The 22931-nt window shown below is 36.9% G+C and overlaps 1 protein-coding gene across 4 annotated transcripts in view; it reads left to right on the forward strand.

The window, feature by feature from the left end:
• DPY19L2 (dpy-19 like 2) overlaps positions 1-22931 on the forward strand; it is a 104463-nt gene that overhangs the window by 417 nt on the left and 81115 nt on the right. For 3 of the 4 annotated variants that reach the window (XM_021669352.2, XM_021669353.2, XM_064380464.1), the window contains exons 2-6: positions 19-543; positions 5038-5062; positions 7063-7150; positions 9450-9587; positions 19968-20088. In XM_021669352.2, the coding sequence (XP_021525027.2) occupies positions 171-543; positions 5038-5062; positions 7063-7150; positions 9450-9587; positions 19968-20088 (745 nt within the window). In that variant the 5' untranslated portion in view covers positions 19-170. The remainder of the gene's footprint in view (positions 1-18; positions 544-5037; positions 5063-7062; positions 7151-9449; positions 9588-19967; positions 20089-22931) is intronic. The other variant, XM_064380463.1, reaches the window with a different exon arrangement.

The following is a 22931-nucleotide window of genomic DNA, read 5'->3' on the forward strand; positions in this document are numbered from 1 at the left end:
CCACCCCACATTTCACAGTCGCCATGACGACCAGGAGTCTCGCAACGGCGGCAGGGACAAGTCGTTGAGGCTGCGAGGCGAGTCAGGCCTTTTCGGACCTCGCTGGACTCGGCTGGGCTGCGCCGCGCCGGAAATTGACCCAGCTCCGTCGGAACAAGGACTATGAGAAAATGGTCGGGCAAACGAGGAGTAAGCTCAGAACGACGTCCCCAGAACGGGTTCAATCTTCCCGCCCCTGCCAGTCGAAGCGGCGGCGCGGGGCCTCCAGAGCCAGGGAGCCGGAGGTGGAGGAGGAAGTGGAAACGTCGGGGCTGTCTCTTCAGCCTTCGACCCTAGGTGGCGGGAACCCGCCACGGGGCGCCCGAGGGTACTCGCCGCGGAGGAACCGAAATCAGAAAGCTCGAAATTGCTTGCAGCTGGACGCGACCGCCAAGCCCCTCCTCGGCCGCTTCCAGTTCCTCCACGGTTTCCTGGCGCAGCTCCGGGAAAAGGCGCAGGAACTGCAGGCGGGTAGATTCTCCAGCAAGACCACTCTCTGCATCGGTGAGGAGAGGGCAGGAGAGCCCTAGGAGGGAGCCGCATGGCGCTTAAGTCTCTAAAGAGATCAGTTTAACAAGCAAGGGTTTGTGGGTGCCTAGTAGCAAATAATTGCAAGGTCCTAGCTCTGGAAAAACGTGGCGAGTATCGCCAAGACCAATTAGTTCTTGTTTCAAAAACATTTTCAGGGTTTTCTGACAGTAGTCACCCCTACGTCACCCTAATGAAATGTTCTCTGAATTAGGGCAGCCAATTATCACGCTTGGTAAAAAATGATTGGCTGGCTCTTGGGGAACAGACGTTATGTTTCTCAGCACCCGAAAGCAGAACACATGGAGTTAAAAATAAGTTGAGAACATTTATAATGGAAATAGGGTCAAAGTAAGTCTATTTTGCCCTATTGATCCATCTTGCCATGGAACTTCAGTGTTTACAGCTGGGAGATTTCGTTACTTACGCATTTGAATGGTTTTTCTTCCCCCACTTAACATCCTTCATTTTCTGTAGCATAACAGGGATCTTAAATGTTGTTGCTGTTGGTATGGAATCAATTTTGAGCCTAGCCCTAAGACTGGCTACTGATACAAACTGTCATAGATAAATGTCTCTTAATGTCAATTATTGTAATTTTCTCACTGCAAGTTGAATGTTGATGTCAAAGTAGAATGTGTCTCCACACTTGAAGTGTTAACGATACTTGAGGAATGATGGAGGTTCAGACTTGGATTTCGTCAGATGTCTAATTATGCCAGTGAACACATCCCAAGTCTAGAATCAACGTGGTCTTGGAAACCAAGTGGTACTGCCATCCCCAACACAAGCTCCGGTGCACCGAGGTCTGGTGCGTTAAAGGAACCCTAGGGGTGGGTGAAACAATGAGTGACTGTCATGAGTGTTATGAGAGTTCAGAAGTGTGAACAAATGCTTTAGGATGGGAAGTGGGAAATGAGATCGGGAGACTTTTAGAAAAAGGTGAGATTCGAATTGTGACAAAAGGCTAATAGTTGGATATGTCGAGCTGAGATCAACAAGTGTCAGAGGCTGAGAGAACAGCATGATCAAAGTCATGGGAGGCAGAAAACATGAAAGCCAAGTGGGCTGAAATTAAGGACATGAAAAAGAAGTAGTAGGAAGTAAGTTGAGAAGGTTGATTGGAACCAGCCTTGGAGGGTCTAATTCAAGGTAAGGTGTAAGGCATTTGAACTTCATCCTGTAGGAAGGTGTTGATGGATTATTTTCTTTAAAAAAAATTTTTTTTATGAGATGAAATCACATAACATAAAATTAACTGTTTTTGTTTGTTTGATTTTGAGATGGAGTCTCACTCAGTCGCCTAGGCTGGAGCGCAGTGGCACCATCTCAGCTCACTGCGACCTCCATTTCCTGGGTTCAAGTGATTCTCTTGACTCAGCCTCCCGGTAACTGGGATTACAGGCACCTGCCACCATGCCTAGCTAACTTTTTTTTAAGTTTTAGTAGAGACAGGGTTTCACCATGTTGGCCAGGCTGGTCTTGAACCCCTGATCTCAAATGATTCACCCACCTTGGCCTCCCAAAGCACCCAAAGTGCTGGCATTACAGGAATGAGCCACCACACCTGGCCAAAATTAATTGTTTTAAAGTGAACAGTTTATTGGCATATAGTACATTTCCAATGTTGACACCAACTGATATTTAAATAGAGTGGCATGATCGGAAGTGTGCTTCAGAGATTAACTTGGCAGCAGTGTGCTAGAGAGATTGAGAAAGGGAGCAAAAAGAATAACTGGAAAACTAGCACTAGAATCCAGGCAATAATAGTCTTCACGAGGGTAACCACAGCAAGTATGAAGAGGAGAGGACAGGTGAGAGCTGATGGAGACAGACAGGACTGGATGGGTGGCATCTTAGAAGAGGAGGCTGGGAAGGGAGAAAGTTCAGGAATGAAGGTTATGGATTGGGAGTTATCTGTGTAGACGTGAGCACTGAAATTTTAAGACTGAGTGAAATTGCCAATAGAGAAAAGTGGGCAAAGGACAGATACTTGGGGGAAAACTTGGTTTTAAGAGATGAGAGGAAAAGGAAAAACCAGATAAAATCAGAGTGGTCAAAGAAATAGAAGAACTGGGAAAGTTGGTGTGATGAAAGATGAGAGAGGAAGAGATCCAAAAATCTTACCAAATGCTATAGAAAGATGCACAAGAATTGTGATAACTAAAAGGCCATTGGTCATTTAAAAATAACTTGTGGGAACTTAGAAGAAGGAAATTGGCCAAAGGTCTTGTCATTGAACCAGGGGAGAGAGAGAGAGATGGGGAGTATATTGGTTTGAAGGGCCAACAGATCTCAGAGAGTGTTTTAAGGTCTGGAATTTTTAAAGGCTGAAGGGAAGGATCAAGGGAAGAGGATGAGAGAATCCAAGAAAGGAAATAATTAGTGGAGCAAGTCTTGGAATGTTTGGGAGGGGTAGAATTAAAGGTACAAACTTGAGAAGCTAACTGTGGAAAAGAGGAGAGAGAATTCCTCTTCTCAGATGGAAGGGAGCCAAAAGAGGATTACTATATGGAGAAATGTTAAAGTGGAGATAAAAGAAGTTGGAAGTGCTGGCTTCTAATGGTCTTTGTTTCAGTGAAGTATGAAGCTGGGTCACCTTCAGAGGTGAGATTGATAGATAGGATGCCGGGGTCTGGGGGATGTGCTTCTGTTACAGCTTGGAGCTTGGAAAGGGCATGTGATAAGCCCTTCATGCATTTAGAATACTAGCATGATTACACCATAACATCTTTTTTTCCCAGATGTTGTATATGGGGTGAAGGGAGGGAGTGAGAGACACAGAAAGATTTTGAGTATCTTTGGAAAGCTGGATGAATTTGGTGGCATATTTGACCTTTTCCTTACATATTATCTTAAGATTGTTTGCCAATGTATATAATTGTTAGGAAAATTAGAAATAGGATACAAATGTAGTTGAATAGGATAGTCTCTGTATATCTTAAAGTTAATGAAGCCTAATAAACAGTTAATGAGCACCTGTTTCAAGTTGAGAGCAAAGGTATGAGGTTTAGTTTCAGGATGGTTCCAAGTATATTAGATAGAAAGTTAATATATGTAGCAAATTATATTTTTTTCAATAAAGAGCCAAAGAGTAAATATTTTAAGCTTTGCAGGCCACATACAGTTGAAGCAGCAGCACCAGCTGCTTCTGCTTCATTTTTACCAGCCTTTTAAAAATCACAGCAACCGTGCTTGCAGGCAGTCCAGAAACAGACCATGGGCTGTACTTTGCCCATCCTGGTATAAAACAAATAAATATTCTGAGAAATATTTAAGATAAGCCCAGGACAGTTAGTAATATGGGAAAAGATCTGGAGAGGCATGGTTGAGAATTTCAACATTGCAATTTTAAATTTTTTTATATTTAATTTCTTCAATAATTATTGAATTAATTTTCATTTATTTTGTAAGCCAAGTGGAATAATTTTTGAATTTTTAAATGGCCATTATTGGTGGTTTATAAGATGACTTGCCAAGTATATTTGGGACAACCATAAGAAATACCATTATACAATCTCAGAAAGGAGGTAGGACTTCTGGAATAGCCAAGTAAATGAACTCCTCCATGATGACAATGAAAATACTTGGAAAATCATCAAAATCATTTTTTTCAAAACCTTGGAAATTAACCATATGTTTACAACAATCTAAATGGCATTAATTCAAGAAAAGCTGCTTAACCTCTGTAAGAACAGCAAAGTTTGTGGTGTTTTAACTCGTTCTATTTTCCCCTCCCCTCTTCCCAGCTCCATGGTACCCTTGAAAACAAGGAATTCCCCAGCCAACCAAGGGCACAGACTGCGTTTGCAGCTCCTGTAAAACCTTCATACCCAGAGCAGTGTCTCCCAGCTCCCTGGTGAGGTCTTATGTATGCATGGGGCATTGGCTCAGGTGACTCCAAATTAGTCTCCTAGGCCATCTAGTACCTCCTAGGTCTGGGAGTGTGCAAAGAGCTTGCAATTCGTCAAGGGTTGAGTTGCACAGCGCGGCTTTTAGATGTGCTGCTGAGGAAGTGATTGCCTGCATTTAACCATCTTCTGATGAATGCCAGGGAAACTAACCTCTTGGTTAGAACTAGCTGAAGCATACTGTATATATTTACTTCTTTTATAATTTTTATAAAAATTTCATGTAAAGGAATAGAAAATAATACTAAAAAAAAACATCAAAAAAGGTCACAGTCATCCATAAATCCATCACTCTTATAAATTACCTGAAGTAAAAAAAGAACCCTCTCAAGTCTCTCCTTTGGCTTGTCAGGTGCTGCTGCTGAGAGGTAAGCTCTGTTCAGAATTTGCTTTGTGTCCTGGATTTTTTCCTATACTCGTAGCGACAGGAATAGCTGGCCATCTTGCTTTGTGTGCTATCTTTCTAGACATATAAAAGAATACGTTTGAAATACTTGCTTTAAGGATAAGTTATAACAAACCAGCTTTTAATAACTTTCCTTTTTTTTCCTTTTTCCAGCTGCCTTTGTAGGAATTTTGCACTGGTAAGATTTAGTTTCAGTTTGAAATATTTAAAAACATTTTAATTAAAAATTGCCATCACTTTTTGCATAAAATAAAACAACTTCTGGCTATATTTGTTGAACATCTTTATGTGCACCAACGTATACATATATTTTACTTTTTTACAAACCTCATATGTTAAGGAGCATTTACAAAATAGATGCATCAGGGGAATAGTAACTTATGAATTAAAATATTATGCTTTACCAAAGAATTCACCACACATTACTTTAAATATCTAGCTTTTTAAGCATGTTTTGCATGTGTAGTTCATTTAAAACACTCCTTTATTTTATGGTAATTATATGTTGTTAGTGAAATAACTTTTTTTTTTTTTTTTTTTTTGGAGACAGAATCTTGATCTGTCTCCCAGGCTACAGTGCAGTGGCGCGATCTTGACTCACTGCAGCCTCTGCTTCCCAGGCTCAAGTGATTCTCATCCCTTAGCCTTCCAAATAGCTAGGATTACAGGTGTGTGCCACCACACCTGGCCAATTTTTTGTATTTTTAGTAGAGATGAGGTTTCACCATGTTGGCCAGGCTGGTGTCAAACTCCTGGCCTCAAATGATTCACACACCTCAGCCTCCCAAAGTGTTGGGTTTACAGGTGTGAGCCACCATGCTCAGCCAGTAAAATAACTTTGGGGATAAAGTTGTAGTAACACCTGCCAATTGGAAATCAGGTAAAAAAAGAAGATAAAGATTCTGCAGTGGTTATACAGAGTTAAATGGCTTTGAGCCTTTCAGTGTGCAAGCCTGAGTACATTATTTTACAAAACTGTTATAAAAATTTGTAAAATAATATTTCCCTCTGGAATATTTTATTTTTACCTGTGCTCAGGGATTTCTACCCTTGGGAGGTATGCACCCTGCCCCTGTGTTCTGCTGGGACAGTGCTGCTCTAGCCATTTAGTCTGCAGGGAGATTTTGATGTTAGAACTGAGGCTGCAATGGTAGGGAATATTTCTGCAGTTTTTGGTACCCTGGCATCTGTCCTACATGTAAAGAAGGGCTAGTAGAAAACAGGGTTAATATATGGAACTTTGCTTTATTTTCAACTTCACTGGAAAGTACTGACTAGGTAAGTTAGCTATAGCATAAATGCCCACCGTAGCTAATTTTGTTTATCACATATGCTCCTTTCTTCACTGCCTATAGCTGTTGAGTTTCACTACTAAAATATCTTCAAGTACAGACCTGTATTCTTTGGCACTTGAAAGTCGATCCCTTATGTGATATTATACTTATTATAAGTCTGCTTTGATCTAAAGTAATTTAATTTAAAATTATATTCTGAATTCTTTTTCAACAGCTATGGAGGTATTTCCCAAGGCTGGTACATTAGAATCCCTTGAAACTTAAAAAGTAAACACTAACCTGCCTCTGTTCTGATTTAGAGGCCTGGGATGGAAGGCAAGGTGACAAAAGCCACAAGAATTTTGGATATACAATTAAGTTTTTTTTTTTTTTTTGGGACAGAGTCTTAGTCTGTCGCCCAGTCTGGAGTGCAGTGCAGCGGCATGATCTCCGCTCACTGCGACCTCTGCCTGCTGGGTTCAAGCAATTCTCCTGCCTCAGCCTCCCTAGCAGCCAGAATCACAAGCATGTGCTACCATGCCTGCATGATTTTTGTATTTTTAGTAGAGACGTGGTTTCACCATGTTGACCAGGCTGGTCTCAAACTCCTAACCTCAAGTGATCCTCTCACCTCGGCCTCCCGAAGTGTTGGGATGGCAGGTGTGAGCCGCCATACCCGGGCACAATTAAGTTTAAAAACCACTGAGTTAAGGAATTTCAGGTGTGTGCTACACTGGATTATAAATGCCTAAAAACATACAAGTTAGTAAGCAAATTATAAAATCAATATTATAACAAATTATTTTCCTTTTTGTGGCTTTCTTACTTTGCTTATCGCTTAGTGATTTTAGTGTTGCTTTTGAAACTTGTCCTGATTGTGATATGATACTTCATTTTTTTCTAGGCTACATTTAGTAACACTTTTTGAAAAGGACCGTCATTTCTCTCACCTCTCATCTTTGGAACGGGAGATGGCTTTTCGCACTGAAATGGTTAGGTTTCTTCTTCTAATGAATTAATTTGTGGTTTAAGAATAGTGAGACGATGAGGTAGAAATGCATTAGGAATTGAAACGAACTTTTGGTGAACTGCGCTGTTTCTTAAGCTATAATCCAGGTTTATTATTTAAATAGTAAAGTGTTTGAGATTATTTTTCTTTTCTGTTACTTATTTCATTATCTTTCACCCTTTCCTAATGCAGACTTCTTTTTAAGATAATAAAGATGAATTATATCTGTGGAAGGAGAACGAAGAAGGCACTGAAGAAGTGATAAAAGGGTATCACATGAGATGTTATCAGAAATTGCTTTCTCTTTTGCTACAGTTGGGAGATCCCATGTTTTACCTGGGTCTTTTAATGATTATTATTGTTAATTCAGCTCTCTTTTGATTTCAAGATAATCACTTTTGAGAAATAACTTTTGATATAATTTTAATATAATTTTCTGGTTTTTTTGATACCTAGTCTTTAAAATGGAGTTTTCTGCCATATACATCTCACATAATTATTGTGAAGAGTAAGTGGGATAGTGAATGCCAAAATTGCAGAATTTTACATTTGTAAGAGACCACAACTGTCCATCTTCCAAATCTGCTCGCAGCTGTCGGGGGCCTAGTAAAGCATTGTAACTGGCTCTCCTCACTCTAGCCATTGCTTTTTGTTTAAATTGTGACAAAATTTAAATTTAAAATTGTAATAAATTTAAACATATGTTTATCATTTAAGTGTACAACTCAGTGACATTAAGTACATTGGTATTTTCTTGCAACTATCACCACTGTCCACGTTCAGAACTTTTTGCTATCCCAAACAGAAACTCTGTACCCACTAATCACACCCAACTCTATTTTCTGTCCTATGAATTTGCCTATTCTAGGTCCCTTAGCCACTGCTTTTTATTTTCATCCCTATATTGCCCCTATAATGTTTCAAAGCATTGGTTACATTAACATATGTATGACATTTGAATATTTTAAAGGTATTTCCAAAGACAGAATATAAATTATTATTAAATAAAGGGTATAACTGTGGCAGAGTCTGGACTTTGGTTGACAGATCGCCGTATTCTGATAGCAGTTCTGTGCTTTCTTGTATGATGGCTAGTCAGGTAACCTCTCAGATTCTCAGTAATCTCAGCTGCTCAATAGAGATAATGCCAACCTTAGAGGGGTTTAGGAAAAATGAAAAGAGATAATGAGTGACAACACATGGCAGAATACTTGGCACAAAACAGTAGCTGTTATTAATAATTTATTTATATGTTTAATATTTCCCTAAATATAAACTTTTACATATTAGATATCCTTTAATTATTGTATTGCCTTGTTATCCTCCTAAGCAGAAAGGAAAATTCTTTATGAACTCATATTTTGCCAATCAACTATTAGGTAATGGCCTTTCAGACATCAGCTGAAGCAGACCTTTAATTTAGTAGTTACTCATGTTGCTTAATCTATTAAAAGTTAAGGAGTTGGGTGAGGCAGATATGATTATAGCATATAGCATTTTTTAGCGGGAGTGCATTTTAAACAATGTGGCCCTTTATTTGCTTTTAGATTTTAGGAACGAAGGCAAGAAATAGATGGGGAAATAAGAGACAACATGCTGTCGTTAATCCACAAATTTTAACTGAACAGCACTTTTGCTATCCTAATGAAGCCTTTATTTTATATCCTGAAGTATAAGACACTAAAAGAACCTGCTTTTTAGTACATAGCATTTGTGAGCAACAATAGTCAATTGACACTGAGCTTTCACTTTGCACAGAGCCATTAGATAGAGCTATGAAGTAAGCTAGAAGCATTGGATTCCTTGATTGCGATGCTTATGGTCATTATATTTTATTTCTTAAGAAGATAGGAAAAAAACTAATTTTCTATATGCAAAGTTGTACAGAGACATAAAGGCATCCCTGTTTATGATAGAATTAATCATATGTCAACCCTCAAGCATCTCAAATGTAGGGGATAAAACCAGATTTAGTAAAATTAAATGTATACTGCCTATATTTTAAGACATTATTAGAAAAACTCTTTAAATCATTTGACTATCCCTCCGACTCTTTAGTTTGAAAACCTATGGAAAAAGTGAAAGAATAGTACAGTAATCACCTGAAAATACATGCTTCTTAAAGTCCAAGAATGCAAACTAGCAAGGAGTAATTAGGAAGTCTTACTATTGACCTTTTCAGTTTTTTTTTTTTTTCAGAAAAAAAATGTTCTAAAGAAATGATAAAAATAAATATTTTCAAGTTTTAATTACATTGACAATATGTGCCTTTTTTAAAAAAGGGACTTTATTATTCCTACTTCAAGACCATTATTGAAGCACCTTCATTTTTGGAAGGACTGTGGATGATTATGAATGACAGGCTTACTGAATATCCTCTTGTAATTAATACAGTGAAATGCTTCCATCTTTATCCAGAGGTGAGTCATAATTTGAGACAAATAATATTTGTAGAGTGATCCTGTTTATCAGATAAAAATAGTAAACACAATGTTGTTAAAAAAGAAAGGGAGGGAACCTTTCAGGTTTATTAATTGTGTGTGTACCCTTGTGGTTGAGCAGAATATCATAAGTTCCTCTCTTAAAATTTAAAGATTCCAGAAACTGTTCTCGTATGGACTCAAAGAATGAACCTTAGTGTGTAAATAATGGCCAGGGTAATAGACAAGCCAGATGGAAAAGAGTGTCACGGGAGGCAAAAAGGTTCTAAATGAGGATGGGCATTTGGCTTTGGAGACCTTGTAGGTGGGCATGATGACCACGTGAAGGGATAGTGAGAGTGATGAGCTTGAATAGTGATCCTGGAGTTATGTTAGTAAAGTAAGATTTATTTAGTCACACAGCCAGAAATTTATGACTGTCTTCTAACCCTTAACCTAAAAGAGTATGGTTTTTATAGTAGGCTGTAAATTCTAGAAATTTGAAAAACAGAGACAAAATTAGCAAACTCAGTTTGTGAACTCAAGATAAATGCTAAATTTGACACCATGGTAAATACTATTGAGTTTACAGTTGTCTCAGAATCCAGCATATTAATTAAAAGTTACTGCTTTTTAGTCGTTTATTCCTATTTTTGTAGCTTTAAAAAGTTATTCCTTTAATTTTGAAATGCTTAAAACTGCAGAGACTTAAAAATAATATTCAAATATGTGTGATCAACCATCTAGAACAAATGCTAATCTTTGTCATTTTTGCATCAGCTATTTAAAAATAATTAGAATATCATAAAAACAGTTAAATCACCTTTATTCTGCTTCTAATCCAACTTATACCTTTATTAAAATTTGAAGTGTATATCCATCCAATCTCTGTTTTCAGGGATTGTTTTATTGTGTGCTTTAAGTCCACATAAATTATCTCATACTGAATGTGTCACTGTACCATTTTTGCTTCAAAGTTGTATTTTTGAACTCTGTGTGTGTGTATATATATATATTTCTTTAATTTAAACCATTTTATGAATTCTAAAGTTTATGTATTTCCCCAACTTAATATATTATTTCCAGTTTTTCGATTACAAGCAATTAGAAAATGTACATTTTTGTATGGTTTTCTTCCGTATATGTGCAATATTTTGTCTAGGATATATACCTAGAAATGGGATTTCCGTTATAGAGTGTGTGCTTTTTCAGCTTTACCAGATATTGCTAAACTGCTGTCTGAAGCAAATGTAGCAGCTCACACTGTGTCTAGAATTTTCTCATATCCTTATTAGATTTTGAATTGTCAGACCTTGTGATTTTTACTCTTAAGATGGCTGTGATATGCTTTTTGTTTTAATTTGTGCTTCCCATTAAGATTTTTTGTTTTGATTATTGTATTTTTGAGTTCTGAAAATTTTGACTTTTCTTTATGTCTTCTATTTTTCTGTTGACACTTTTTTTCTTCCAATTTCTATTTTAGGTTCATGGGATACATGTGTGGGTTTGCTATATGGGTAAATTGCATGCAGTGGGGGTTTGGTGTATGAATTATTTTGTCACCCAAGTAATAAACGTAGTACTCAATAGGTAGTTTTTCAATCCTCACCCTCCTCCTACCCTCCACCCTCAAGTAGGCCCCAGTGTCTGTTGTTCCCTTCTTTGTGTCCATGTGTACTCTCAGTATTTAGCTCCACTTGTAACTGAGAATACACAGTACTTGGTTTTCTGTTTCTACATTAATTCACTTAGTGTACTGGCTGCTAGCTCCATCCATGTTGCTGCAAAGGACATTATCTCGTTCTTTCTAATGGCTGCGTAATATTCATGATGTATATGTACCACATTTTCTTTATCCATTCCACCATTGATGGGCATATAGGTTGATTCCATGTCTTTGCTATTGTGAATAGTGCTACAGTGAACATACATGTGCATGTGTCTTTATGGTAGACTGACTTATATTCCTTTGGGTATATACCCAGTAATGGGATTGCTGGGTGGAATGGTAGTTCAGTTTTAAGTTCTTTGAGAGATTTCCAAACTGCTTTCCACAGTGTTTGAATTAGTTTACTTTACCACCAGCAGTGTATAAGCATCCCCTTTTCTCCATAACCTCACCAGCATCTGTTATTTTTTGACTTTTTAATAATAGCCATTCTGATTGGGTTAGTGTGGTTTTGATTTGCATTTCTCTAATGATTAATGATGTTGAACATTTTTTCATATTATTGGCCACAAGATGTATCTAATTTTAAGAAGATCAGGCTCACATCCTTTGCCTATTTTTTTCCGTGTTTTAAAAAGTTGACATTGTTTTATTACTATCTGCAGGTGGAGCATGCATGATGTGGTAGGAATGTTGGGCTCAGGAGACATGTGGGCTGTGAGGAGGAGATGATGACAGAAAGACTGGAAGGAAACGGGGTGGGTTTGAAGACCAGGCCCAAGGGGTCCTTGAGGAAGGAGTCATGGCAAGCCACAGCTAGGCCACCAATCAGATAAAGAAATTCTGGGAAATCCAGCTGCCCTGATCACTGTTGACATCCAGTTTTTTCATCATGTGGTCAAGGACACTAGGGTCCTACTGGTTCTTTGTGAAGGCAGCCAGCTCTGTATTCATGAAGCTTAGGAACTCCATCTTAGAGACAGTGCAGTTGTAACCATCCTTTCCAGCAAACTTCTGAAAAACAGCAATCAGGGACTCAATGCACTACTCAGTCTGTAGGGCTGGAGATTTTTGCCATGTTGGAACTGAGCAAGTCACGGAAGGCTGTGACTGGGAGTGGTGCAGAGTACACATTTTTTAATGGGTTTTTTTTTTTACTTTCAATTTGTTCCTTATAGATTCTGGATATTAGAGCTTCATCAGACACATAGTTTGCAAATATTTTCTCCCTTTCTGTATGTTGTCTGTTTACTCCCTTGGTAGTTTGTTTTGCTATGCAGAAGCTCTTTAATTTAGTTAGGTTGCATTTGTCAATCTTTGTTTTTGTTGCAATTGCTTTTGGCCTCTTCATCATGAAATTTTTACCAGGGTCTATGTTCAGAATGGTATTTTCTTTCTTTTTTTTATTACACTTTAAGTTCTGGGGCACATGTGCAGATTGTGCAGGATTGTTAACATAGGTATAAACATGCCATGGTGGTTTGCTGCATCCATCCCTTGTAACCTACATTAGGTATTTCTCCTAATGTTATCCTTCCCCAATCCCCTCAACCCCTTGCTATCCTTCCATTACCTCCCTCACCCCACAACAGGCCTGCTCCATCCGTATGGTGCTCCACTCCCTGTGTCCATGTGTTCTCATTGTTCAACACCCACTTATAAGTGAGAAAATGCGATGTTTGGTTTTCTGTTCTTGTGTCAGTTTGCTGAGAATGATGGTTTCCAGCTTTATCCATGTCCCTGCAAATGACATAAACTCATCCTTTTTTATGGCTGCATAGTATTCTATGGTGTATATGTGCCACATTTCCTTTGTCCAGTCTATCATTGATGGGCATTTGAGTTGGTTCCAAGTCTTTGCTATTGTAAACAGTGCCACAACGAACATATGTGTGCATATGTCCTTAAAATAGAATGATTTATAACCTTTTGGGTATATACCCAGTAATGAGATTGCTGGGTCAAATGGAATTTCTATTTCTAGATCCTTGAGGAATAGCCACACTGTCTTTCACAATGGTTGAACTAATTTACACTTCCACTAACAGGGTAAAAGCATTCCTATTTCTCCACATCCTCTCCAGCATCTGTCTCCAGATTTTTTAATGATTGCCATTCTAACTGGAGTGAGATGGTATTTCAATGTAGTTTTGATTTGCATTTCTCTAATGACCAGTGATGATGAGCATTTTTTCATATGTTTGTTGGCTGCATAAATGTCTTCTTTTGAAAAATGTTTGTTCATATCCTTTGCCCAATTTTTGATGGGGTTGTTTTTTTCCTGTAAGTTTGTTTAAGTTCTTTGTAGATTCTGGATGTTAGCCCTTTGTCAGATGGGTACATTGCAAAAATTTTTTCCCATTCTGTTGGTTGCTGGTTCACTCTAATGATAGTTTCTTTTGCTGTGAAGAAGATCTTATGCTTAATTAGATCCCATTTGTCTATTTTGGCTTGTGTTGCCATTGCTTTTGGTGTTTTAGTCATGAAGTCCTTGCCTATGCCAATGACCTGAATGGTATTGCCTAGGTTTTCTTTTAGGGTTTTGATGATGTTAAGTCTTGTTTAAATCTTTAATCCATCTGGAGTTAATTTTTCTGTAAGGTGTATTTTCTATGTTTTCTTCTAGGATTTTCATTGCTTTTAAGTTTTACATTTAAGTCTTTGATTCATCTTGTGTTGATTTTCATGTATGCAGAAAGAAAGGGGTGAAGTTTCAGTCTTCTGCATATGGCTAGCCAGTTATCCCAGCATCATTTATTTAATAAGACATCCTTTTTCCTCTTGACTTGTTTTTGTCAAGTTTGGTGAAAATCAGATGATTCTGGGTGTGTGCACTTATTTCTGGGCTCTCTATTCTGTTTCATTGGTCTATGTGTCTGTTTTTGTGCTAGTACCATGCTGTTTTTGCTACTGTAGCCTTACAGTATAGTTTGAAGTTGGGTAGTATGATGCCTCTGGCTTTGTCCTTTCTGCTTAGGATTGCTTTGGCGATTTGAACTCTTTTTTGGTTTCGTATGTGTTAGGAGTATCCATATAAGTTTTAGAATAGTTTTCCTAATTATGTGAAAAATGGCATTGGTAGTTTGATAGGAATAGCATTGAATCTGTAAATTGCTTTTGGTAGTATGGTGATTTTAACAATATTGAATCTTCCTATCCATCAGCTTGGAATGTTTTTTCATTTGTTTTTATTGTCTCTGATTTTTTTCAGCAATGTTTTGTAATTCTTATTGTAGAGATTTTTCTCCTCTCTGGTTAGCTGTATTCCTAGGTATTCTTTTATAAGTTTTTTATTACTTTTTGTGGCTATTGTGAATAGGATTGCATTCTTGACTTGACTCTCAGCTTGGACATTGTTGGTATATAGAAATACTACTGACTTTTGTACATTGATTTTACATCCTGAAACGTTGCTGAAGTTTTAAAATATCACATCTAGGAGCTTTTAGTCATAGACTGGGGCTTTCTAGGTATGAAATTATATTGTTCACAAAAAAAGATAGTTTGAATTCCTGTCTTCCTATATTATTTTATTTTCTTTCTTTCTCTTGTGTGATTGCTCTGGCTAGGACCTCCAGTACTATGCTGAATAGGAATGGGGAGAGTGAACATCCTTTTGTTGTTCCAGTTCTCAAGGCCAGTGCTTCCAGCTTTTGCCTGTTTAGTATGATGTTGGCTATGGGTTTGTCATAGAGGGCTCTTATAATTTTGAGGTATGTTCCTTCAATGCCTAGTTTGTTGAAGGTTTTTTAAAATAAAAGGATGTTGAAGTTTATCGAAAGCCTTTTCTGCAATTATTTAGGATTTTTTTTTCTTTTAGTTCTTTCATGTGAGGAATCATATTTATTGATTTGCCTGTGTTGAACCAACCTTGCATCTCAGGAACAAAGCCTACTTACTTGTGGTGGATTAGCTTTTTGATGTGCTGATGGATTCAGTATACTAGTATTTTGTTGAGGATTTTGCATCTATGTTCATCAGAGATACTGGCCTGAAGTTTTCTTTTTACATTGTGGCTGTGCCACAGTTTGGCATCAGAATGATGCTGGCCTTATAGAATGAGTAAGGAAGGAATCTCTCCTTCTCAGTTTTTTGGAATAATTTCAGTGTGATTGGGACCCACTCTCCTTAGATGTCTGGTAGACTTTGGCTGTGAAGTCATCTGGCTCAGGGGTTTTTCTGGTTGGTAGGCTTTTTATTAGTGATTCAATCTTGGAACTTGTTATTGGTCTACTCAGGGTTTTCATTTCTTCTTGGTTCAATCTTTGGAGGTTGTGTATTTCCAGGAATTTAGCCATTTCTTCTAGGTTTTCTAGTTTGTGTGCATAGAGGTGTTCATAAAAGTCTCTGAGAGTTTTTGCATTTCTACAGGTCAGTGGTAATATCTCCTTTGTCATTTCTGATTGTGTTTATTTGGATCTTCTCTGCCTTTTTATTAGTCTAGCCTGTGGTCTATTAAACTTGTTTGTTCTTTTAAATAACCAACTTAGGTTTTTGTTGATCTTTTGTATGGGTTTTTGTGTCTCAATTTCATTCAATTCATCTCTGATTTGGTTATTTCTTGTCTTATGCTAGATTTCAGGTTGGTTTGCTCTTGTTTTTCTGGTTCCTCTACATGTGATATTAGGTTAATTTGAGATCTTTCTAGCTTTTTGAAGTGGGCATTTAGCACTGTAAACTTTCCTCTTAACACTATTTTAGCTATGTTTCAACGATTCTGGTATGTTGTATCTTTATTTTCATTAGTTTCAGAGAATTTCTTGATTTCTGCCTTAATTTCTTTGTTGACTCAAAAAGTCATTCAGGAGCAGGTTGTTTAATTTCCATGTAATTGTGTGGTTTTGAGAGATGTTCTTAGTATTGATTTCTGTTTTTTGCTGAGATTTTCTATTTCTCTGGTAAGCTTCTCAATTTTTCCATTTGTTTTAAGCATGCTCATTAGAGTGTATTTCTGATTGTTGCTTTAAAATCCTTGATAATGCTAATATTTCTTTCATCTCAGTGTTGGAATCTATTTATTTTCTTATTTAGTTTGAGACCTTTCTTGTTCTTGATGAGTGATTTTCACTTGAAGCCCAGACATTTTGAGTATTATGTTATGAGATTGGATTTTATTTAAACCTACTGTTTTAACTGGATATCTCTGGCACCACTCCAGCAAAGGAAGGGGTAAAGGTAGAGGGCACCATCCTGTTGCTTTCAGGATCACCTGAGGTCAGGAATTCGAGACCAGCCAGGCCAACGTGGTGAAACCCCGTCTCTACTAAAGATACAAAAATTAGCCAGGCGTGGTGGTAGGCACCTGTAATCTCAGCTACTTGGGAGGCTGAGGCAGGAGAATTGGCTTGAACCCAGGAGGAAGAGGTTGCAGTGAGCCAAGATCGTGCCACTGCACTCCAACCTGGGCAACAAAAGCGAGACTCCATCTCAAAAAAAAAAAAAAGCCTAGGAGGGTGGAAGTTTTGCTTCCCCACTTCGTCTTTGTTTATTGTTAAGGGTGAAACCACATTTTTTTTTCCTCTGGCAATTAGTTGGAGCAGAGAGATGATAAATCTAAAGGTTTTCTGTATTTCTAGGCTGCCCTTCTCCGGTCTTTTGACTTTCTTGGTACTTTTTGTGTATTTTTCTTAGTCTGTTTTCTGCTATTTGAACAAAATAGCTAAGACTGGGTAATTTGTATAGAATGGAAATTTATACCCCACAATTTCTGGAGTCCAAGAATTCTGGAGTCCAAGAAAGTTGAAGGCTGCTCTCTGCTTCCAAGATGGTGCCTTGATGTTGTATCTTCTGAAGGAGAGAAACACTGTGTCCTCACATGGAAGACAGGAGGAGAGCAAGAGAGCTTTAATCTCATTTATGAGGGAGGAGTTCTAATGGTGTAGTCACCTCTTACAGGTCCCATCTCTTAATATTATCACATTGGCCATTAAGTTTCAACACCTGAATTTTGGAGGAGATACATTTAAACCATAGCAGTGCCCATTGGCATATCTGGATTGCCAGCCTCTTTAACTCCAAATCTGAGAAAATGAGACACAAAGAGAGCCCATGGAACTCATAACCATGTTATTCTTTGGGTCTCAAGTCTGTCTTCTCTGTACTTTTCAGAGTCTTCTTATGTTTGATTTGTATATAACTCAAAGGGTTTTCAGTTGTACTTGAAGGGAGTAATCAGGCAAAGTACATCCACTCCATCTTCCCAATAGCAAACATTTGTATTACTTAAATATTTATATATTGTATTTTCATTTTCATTCAGTTCAAATTATTTTCTAACTTCTTATGTGATTTCTTCTTCGATCCGCTGGCAATTTATTTGTGTTATTATAGATATAGGAAGGGGAATAATTAACTCGCTGGGGCTTGTAAGGGCAGGGCAGGGCAAGGCAGGGGAAAGCATCAGGGAAAAGAGCAAATGCATGCTGGGCTTAATACTTAGGTGATGGGTCAATAGGTGCAGCAAACTACCATGGCGCATGTTTACCTATGTAACAAACCTGCACATCCTGCACATGTACCCCGAAACTTAATATTTTTTAAAACCTTCTAGAAACATATACATGCAAATAACAAAATAAATAAAATTGTGTTGCTTAATTTCCAGGTACTTGGAAAGTTTTTCAGATTTCTTTCTGTTTTTAATTTCTGTTTTTAATGTAATTTCTAATAGTAACAATTGTATAATATAGACCTAAGATTAAAGCAACAGTTTTCTGCACCAACTTTCTCTGCATCCCTGCTTACCCTTTAGAGACACTCTTCTGTTTTTATTTACTTTCATGACTATCTTCATAACTAATGTAAATGCAAAAACCCGAGCGCAAAAAACCTATTTCCTTTATCTTCAATTTCAGTTAATGTTGATTTACTCTCTATATAAAATGAGGGTGTAGCTTATTATACTAGCCCCATTTCTCTCCGTGTTTGATAAGTAGTATTTTTATTTTTTTGGTTATATCTGACTCTTTATATAGTAAAATTCTCTATTTCCTGTTTCATTAGTTTCTAACAGTATGGTCTCAAAGACAACTTTTTTTTTTTTACTTATTCAACAATATTGAATAATTAGCACAGTTTTCCATTTCTTTTTTGACATTATGAAAAATGTCAAAAGTAATTATAATGTAGTTCAATTGTTTTCAAAACTTGATAGTATTATGAAGAACAGGAGTTGTTCTTGGTCTTTTCACATCACATAGATAAAAAATTGAGAATCTGGATTTACTGCCAATGCTTTGTAGCACTACATTGTTGAATTTTATGTTCATACTTTTGTGTTCACAGGAGACTAATTTCTCACTTAAAAATAAAAAATATAAGTTTAGAACAGAATGTTTTAAAAAGGTAAAAGCATTTACTGCATACTATATACCAGCACTATACTTAGGACATATAGAACACATATGACATGACTGTACATATGAGCTCTTATCTCACCTCTCTTGCAGAATGGTTATGATTAAACTCATTTGAGAGGTGAAGTGATTGACAGCCTTCTGAGGTTGAAGAATTACTTGAGACCATAGAAACTGTGACTTGCAGAGTCAAATTTGAGTTCTATTCTGACCTCAAAGCCATGCTTTCGCTACTATATCAAACTGCATAATAAATCTACACTTGCAAGACATGGAAAGATATTTATAATGTTTAGTAATGTATATTACATTAACATTGATAATATGATGTCATTACATAGTATTGAGTAACTCTAATTACATGTTTTAAATGCCTAGGGGGAAGACTGGAAAGATAATCACCATATTTTTTTTTGAGTGAAGTTTCACTCTTGTTGCCCAGGCTGGAATGCAGTGGCACTATCTCGGCTCACCACAGCCTCCACCTTCTGGTTTCAAGCAATTCTCCTACCTCAGCCTCCTGAGTAGCTGGGATTACAGGCACCCACCACCATGCCAGGATAATTTTTGTATATTTAGTAGAGATGGGGTTTCACCATGTTGCCCAGGCTAGTCTCAAACTCCTGATCTCTGATCTGCTCGCCTCGGCCTCCCAAAGTGCTGGAATTACAGATGTGAGCCACCGTGCTGTGCCAATCACCAAAATATTAAAAGTGGTTAGCTCTAAGAGGCATTTAGTTTCTCTTTCAACTCATTATTTTTTAACTTTTTCCCCAGTGATCTCATATTAGTTTTCTAGAATGTATAATGTTATTTTTTAAAAACCTCTGAGACATGAATATTTAGTTGGAATTTTTTTCTGTTGTTATTTTTCTTTTGTCTTGAACTTTTAAAAATAGATTACTGATTGGAAAGAATTGTTCAATTAAATCTTCTGCTTGGTTAAAATTGTAATGGGCACAGGAGCTATTATTCCATTCTGTTCAATTTTTATAACATTTTATATATTTTATGAAGAAATAAATTCAAGGATCTAAATGAAATGAATTATGAAATGTTTCTGTAAATCTTTGTGTTTTTCTATTAATCACCATATTTTAATTATATACTTTTATACTGAATTACAGTTACTATTATTTATATCATAGAATTGGTTACCATATATATAATATTTTTCTATGTAGAAGCATAATATATAATTTTTAAGTGACTGATTCACAAGAGAAATGATCTAAATAAATTTGTTAGAGTATATAATGTCTAAGGCAACCATCACAAAATGGTATTTTGGAAAGATTATTATTATGAAGAGAATGTATTTTCCTCCATTATCTCTTTGTTTTTATCCTTTTTAAGGTAATCATAGCCTTCTGGTATCGCACATTCATGGGAATAATGAATTTATTTGGACTAGAAGCCAAGACCTGCTGGAATGTCACCGGAATAGAACCTCTTAATGAAGTTCAAAGCTGTGAAGGCATGTTTCTTCCAAAAAGCTGTTCTGCTGTCATTTGTAAACATTCATAAACATTTAATAGTAGTATTATTCACTTTTAAGAATTATTGTAAACTATTGTTGATTTAAAAAAATTTAGAACTGACTCACTTCAATTAGTATTTTACATTTTAAAGTAGTTTTCTGTGAAGGAAGGCTGTGTACTTACAAATTTGAGTATAAATTTGAAATTTGAATATTAACATATCCCATTGTAAGGCAATCTTGACTATAAGTCTTCTCTTTCAAAATGAGAAGGTACAGAAAAATGGTTTTTGGGATGGCTTCAATATATAAATTTTGAGGATAGATTAAATAGTCAAATATCTATTTATAACAGTTAATATATAAATTTATGCATACATATTTAAAAATCAGATATGCAATAATAGATTGATTTAGAAGAATTACTTTTTATATATGCTCAGAGTTCATGAGTAGTACTAATAAAACTCTTCCTATTTATCTTCTACATTGGTGTCTTTGTCAAAGAACCACTTTTGGAATCATCTAACAGCTTTTCAGGTTACATAGTGGTCACTTCTATTTAAGATTTTGCATTTCAGCACTTTCAGAATTCAAGTATGGTGCTTGCCCTTGAGACTCTTGTTCAAAGCCACATGTATCTCTTTGAATAACACTAACACTGTTGTTATTTTCTTTATTTCTTCAAATTTTTAACAACATGACTACTTATTATATTTTATGAATATATTTTTAGACTTGTAACAACATTCAACTTTAGAATATAAACTAAATCTGTATTTTCCTCATTTTTTTTTTTTTTTTTTGCTGATTCCCTCAGTAAAAATAGAATTGATGAGGATTTTTGAGGGGCAATTATACTTTTTTGTGTAAAATGTAAACGATTGGAGAAAATGCCTCATAAAATGAGAGAGTTTTTAAAAAAATTTTTTATTATACTTTAGGTTCTGGGGTACATGTGCAGATCATGCAGGATTTTTGCATAGGTACACACTTGGCAATGTGGTTTGCTGCCTCCATCCCCCTGTCACCTACATCTGGCATTTCTCCCCATGTTACCCCTTCCCTATCTCCCCACTGTACCCCCACTGTGCCTTCCTTGCCCCGCCAACAGACCCTAGTGTGTGATGCTCCCCTCCCTGTGTCCATGTGTTCTCATTGTTCAACACCCACCTATGAGTGAGAACATTCGGTGTTTGATTTTCTGTTCTTGTGTCAGTTTGCTGAGAATGATGATTTCCAGATTCACCCATATCCCTACAAAGGACACAAACTCATCATTTCTTAATGGCTGCATAGTATTCCATGGTTTATATGTGCCACATTTTCCCTGTCCAGTCTATCATCAGTGGGCATTTGGGTTGGTTCCAGGTCTTTGCTATTGTCAACAGTGCTGCAATGAACATACATGTTCATGTGTCCTTATAATAGAATGATTTATAATCCTTTGGGTATATACCCAGTAATAGGATTGCTGGGTCAAATGGAATTTCTATTTCTAGATCCTTGAGGAAGCACCATACTGTCTTCCACAATGGTTGAACTAGTTTACACTCCCACTAACAGTGTAAAAGTGTTCCTATTTCTCCACATCCTCTCCAGCATCTGTTGTCTCCAGATTTTTTAATGATCGCCATTCTAACTGGCATGAGGTGGTATCTCAATGTGGTTTTGATATGCATTTCTCTAATAATCAGTGATGATGAGTATTTTTTCATGTTTGTTTGCCTCATATATGTCTTCTTTTGAAAAGTATCTGTTCATATCCTTCTCCACTTTTGGATGGGTTTGTTTGTTTTTTTCTTGTAAATCTGTTTTAGCCCTTTGGATATTAGATTCTGGATATTAGCCATTTGTCAGATGGGTAGATGGCAAATTTTTTCCCCCATTCTGTTGGTTGTCAGTTCACTCTAATGATTGTTTCTTTTGCTTTGCAGAAGCTCTGGAGTTTAATTAGGTCCCATTTGTCTATTTTGGCTTTTGTTGTCAATGCTTTTGGTGTTTTAGTCATGAAGTCCTTGCCTATGCCTATGTCCTGAATGGTTTTGCCTAGGTTTTCTTCTAGGGTTTTTATGGTTTTAGGTCTTATGTTTAAGTCTTTAATCCATCTGGAGTTAATTTTAGTGTAAGGTGTCAGGAAGGGGTCCAGTTTCTTCTTTCTGCACACTGCTAACCAGTTTTCCCAACACCATTTACTAAACAGGGAATCATTTCCCCATTGCTTGTTTTTGTCAGGTTTGTAAAAAATCAGATGGTTGTAGATGTGTGGCATTGCCTCCAAGGCCTCTGTTCTGTTCCATTGGTCTATAATATCTCTGTTTTGGTACCAGTACCATGCTGTTTTGATTACAGGTAGCGTGATGCCTCTGGCATTGTTCTTTTTGCTTAGGATTGTCGTGGCTATGCTGGCTCTCTTTTGGTTCCATATGAAGTTTAAGGTGGTTTTTTCCAGTTCTGTGAAGAAGGTCATTGGTAGCTTGATGGGGATATCATTGAATCTGTAAATTACTTTGGGCAGTATGGCCATTTTCAAGATATTGATTCTTCCTAACCATGAGATGGAATGTTTCTCCATTTGTTTGTGTCCTCTTTTATTTCCTTGAGCAGTGGTTTGTAGTTCTCCTTGAAGAAGTCCTTTACATCCTTTGTTAGTTATATTCCTAGGTATTTTATTCTCTTTGAAGCAATTGTGAATGGGAGTTCGCTAATGATTTGGCCAATGAGAGAATTTGTAATGATTCAGTCAGCTAGAAGATGTGACCCTGTCTGAGTGATGAAAGTGATCACCTAAATATGGTATTAATTACATTCCCAATAGGTGATAGGTTAGTGTTGCCAAC

This window comes from Aotus nancymaae, unplaced genomic scaffold (assembly GCF_030222135.1).
Source record: "Aotus nancymaae isolate 86718 unplaced genomic scaffold, 86718_ANA_hifiasm-v0.15.2.pri h1tg000025l, whole genome shotgun sequence".
Lineage (NCBI taxonomy): Eukaryota > Metazoa > Chordata > Mammalia > Primates > Aotidae > Aotus > Aotus nancymaae.